The sequence below is a fragment of the Fonticula alba genome (genome assembly GCF_000388065.1).
Source record: "Fonticula alba strain ATCC 38817 unplaced genomic scaffold supercont2.4, whole genome shotgun sequence".
NCBI lineage: Eukaryota > Rotosphaerida > Fonticulaceae > Fonticula > Fonticula alba.
The window spans coordinates 1,026,584-1,029,541 of NW_009242974.1; the positions used below are offsets into that span (position 1 = coordinate 1,026,584).

General features: G+C 66.2%; 1 protein-coding gene and 3 non-coding genes across 4 annotated transcripts in view; 3 read left to right on the plus strand and 1 right to left on the minus strand.

Moving 5' to 3' along the window:
* Window positions 1-225: 225 nt before the first annotated feature.
* H696_02753 lies at window positions 226-297 on the plus strand. Its single transcript has one exon. It is a non-coding gene; the product is annotated as a tRNA-Asp (tRNA).
* Window positions 298-1,612: 1,315 nt separating this feature from the next.
* H696_02754 lies at window positions 1,613-1,685 on the plus strand. The gene has a single exon. It is a non-coding gene; the product is annotated as a tRNA-Asn (tRNA).
* A 54-nt stretch (window positions 1,686-1,739) lies between these two features.
* H696_02755 lies at window positions 1,740-1,813 on the minus strand. The gene has a single exon. It is a non-coding gene; the product is annotated as a tRNA-Ile (tRNA).
* Window positions 1,814-2,809: 996 nt separating this feature from the next.
* Window positions 2,810-2,958, plus strand: part of H696_02756 (hypothetical protein) — a gene marked incomplete at both ends in the record, with an annotated part of 3,326 nt that continues 3,177 nt past the window's right edge. Inside the window, one exon of the mRNA XM_009496653.1 lies at window positions 2,810-2,812. Coding sequence (XP_009494928.1) covers window positions 2,810-2,812 — 3 coding nt within the window. The remainder of the gene's footprint in view (window positions 2,813-2,958) is intronic.

Below are 2,958 nucleotides of genomic sequence, written 5' to 3' on the forward strand. Positions count from 1 at the left end.
TGCCCACACCGGCAAGCGCGTGGCCCGGGCAGGCAGGCAGGCAGGCACCCTTGCCCGATGTCCGAAGCCGGTGCCATGCGCTGTGGCGCCGGCGGCAGCACCACGACGGCACGATGGGCATCCCCCCCCCCCTGGTGGGGGAAGCCAGGCATGGCAAGCACACACCCGCGCGGGGCATTCCCCGTGGTATTTTTGCCCTTTCCCCTTCTCACCCATCATCTCCACTCCCGATTAGTATAGTGGTGAGAATCCCCGCCTGTCACGCGGGAGGCCCGGGTTCAATTCCCGGATCGGGAGCATTCTTTTTGATCCGCGCCCTTTTTCCCCGGAGGGACGCGCTCGGGCGTGTGGAAAGAGCAAAAAAAACCCTCCCCGGGGCAGGGTCTGCTCGGGGCCTCGCCCGGATCGAGGAGGCGGCGCTCTCTCTCCCCATGCACCCCCCCGATGCGGGCGGCGGGGAGGCAAGGCTGCCCCCCGGAAGAGGAGGATCAGCCCCACTGGTCGGCGGCATCAGGCGGCCAGCCGCGGCGCGGAAGCGCGCACCGAAACGCTCGGACTGATCCACCGAGGCCTGTTCTCCCAGATGGAGGTGACGCCTTGGGGGAAAGCATTTCGTCTCGAGAGGTACAGCAACGCAAGCGATGACAATAAAGCGCGCGCGGTCTTGTTGGGGAGGCAAAAGTATTTACATCAGAGACTACTCTGGCTTGGGGGGGGGGGAGAGAGCCAGGCCAAGGAGGCAATGACTATCCTTTCTGGGGTAGTCTCTCGTACATGGGATGGAGGGCGCGGGAACCGTCCCTCATATGGGGGTTCGGCACATGGGAGAAGGGGCACCTTGCCCCTCTTCCCTGTGCGCCGAGGGAGCGGGCGGCAGGGCGGGGCGAAGGGCCTTTGCACGGAGGCGCGGCTCTGCCCAAGAGGAGGCGGGGAGCCGGGGGTCCGACCTCTCGGATATGGTCACGCGACGGCCCGTGACCCATTCTGGGATTTGGGCGGTGAAGGGTTGAGACACCCCGGCTCGCGCATGTGATTATGGGGGACCGGTGAGGGCCTTCCCTGAACCACCCAGAGCCTCCGGCCCCGAGAGGGTCTCACCACTCGGACATGGACACAACAACAAAAGAAAGGGGAGCTGGTGATGTGTGTCCTTATGGGAAGTGTACATCAGGGACTGAGTCACACCGCTCAAAGGGAGCGACGTACAGAGGCAGAGCAACGGGAAGTCAAGGCCTCCGTCGAGGAGAATGACTATCCTCCACGGTGCTGGGCCCTTGGAGGGGAGGCGAGAAAAGGGGGGGCCCTTATATAGGGGTGCCTAGAAAAGAGGAAATACATGGGAAAGAGGGGGAAAACCCGAGGGAATGGGCTGCATCGCCGAGGGGCGCGCCACCTGTAAGAAAAAAAGGGCAGAAAAATGGATCTCCCAGCTATTTGATTACGCGCGGAGGGCATGGCCGAATTTGGCGGGAAGGCGACAACGGCGGCAAGCCAAGCAGGGCGAGGTGCGGCAGGTGCGGAGGAGGGGAGCGGAGCGAAGTTCCGGCGCGGCGTCGGAGGCGACATCATGGTTGCACACGTTCAAAAGGCCCGTGGTTGCCACACACATCGTGCTCCTGTGGCTCAGTAGGTAGAGCGTGGGACTGTTAATCCCAAGGTCCGCGGTTCGATCCCGTGCGGGAGCGCATCTCTCTTTTGTTTTTTCCCGGCGGCGAGGGCGCGGTGCCCAAAAAAGGAACTGGCCCCAGCCAGGATCGAACTGACGACCTTCGCGTTATTAGCACGACGCTCTAACCAACTGAGCTATGGGGCCTTGGGAGTTGCATAACTGGAGTGCCATAAATGCCACGACCCTTCTCTCTCTCTCTCTCCTGCGCACCGTCTCCCGCCCCCGCCCCGGGCCTGCTGGCCGACAGGTTGCCGGTCGTGTTCGGGCCCCGCTCCGCCTGTTGTGCGGTCGGGAGACACCTTTGCCGGGGGAAGCCGGACTTCGGCGGGCGGGGGACGGTAGTGGGGGGACAGGCGGGACCACGCCCAGGGTGGCCCAGATGCCGACCAACTGCCCGGTCCCGCGGCGCCTCGACCCTAAACTAGCCTCCCGCCGTCCGGGTGCGGGTGCCGGCGTTCCAGCTACCCTGCGACAGGAGAGGCGGGAAGAGCCCGGGCAATGCACTGGCAGCTGCCCAGGCTGGGGTTGGATCGCCCGCGAGAGAAAGCCCCCCCCCCCCGGTCGGCATCGGCGGGAAAAGGGGCGCAGTAGGCGAGCCGGGGGACGGGGGGGGGGCGGCCCCGGAAGGCGCACACAACAGCCCCCCCGCCGCTTGCTGCCGCGGGGTATCACCGGGAATCGGGCCTTGTACGGAGGGGGCTGCCCCCTGCCCCCCTCGGTCGTGCCGCCCACGGCGGGCCGAGGGCCCGGCTGTACGGGGAGGAGGGGGACACCTGTCCCGCCCCCCCCCCCGAATGCGTGTCTCTTCCGTTCCGGGGGGGGGGGGGGAAGAGCCGGCGCGCCCGGGGCTCTGGGCAGGACTTCGCCCCCCATGGGCTTCCCTCTAGCCAGGCCCCGTGGTCCCCTCTCATCGTCGGAGGGCCAGCCCCGCCGGGGGCATTGGAGTCCGTCTGGGGAGGGTGTTTCTCGCGAACCGTTTCTTCCTCCGGGCGGAATGATGGTTGGCAGAAGAGGGCCTCCCCTGGGCTGATATGCTCCCAGGCCCTTGTCATCTGTCCTGGCCCTGTGGCCCTCTCCGGTCGGCGGGGACTTGTCAGGAGTGTCACTACCTGCTTCATTTGGGCAGAGCCCGGCTTGCGCATGGTGCAAATGCGTGTGGATGTCTGAGCCGTGGAGCGAGAGGGGGGGGGGAGGGGGGGCGGGGGATGTCTGTCGAGGGGCCATGCGCATGCTGGCGCGCCGGAGTCTAGCTTGGTGTTCGTCTTGTTGTGAATCGCGCGGGACCTGGA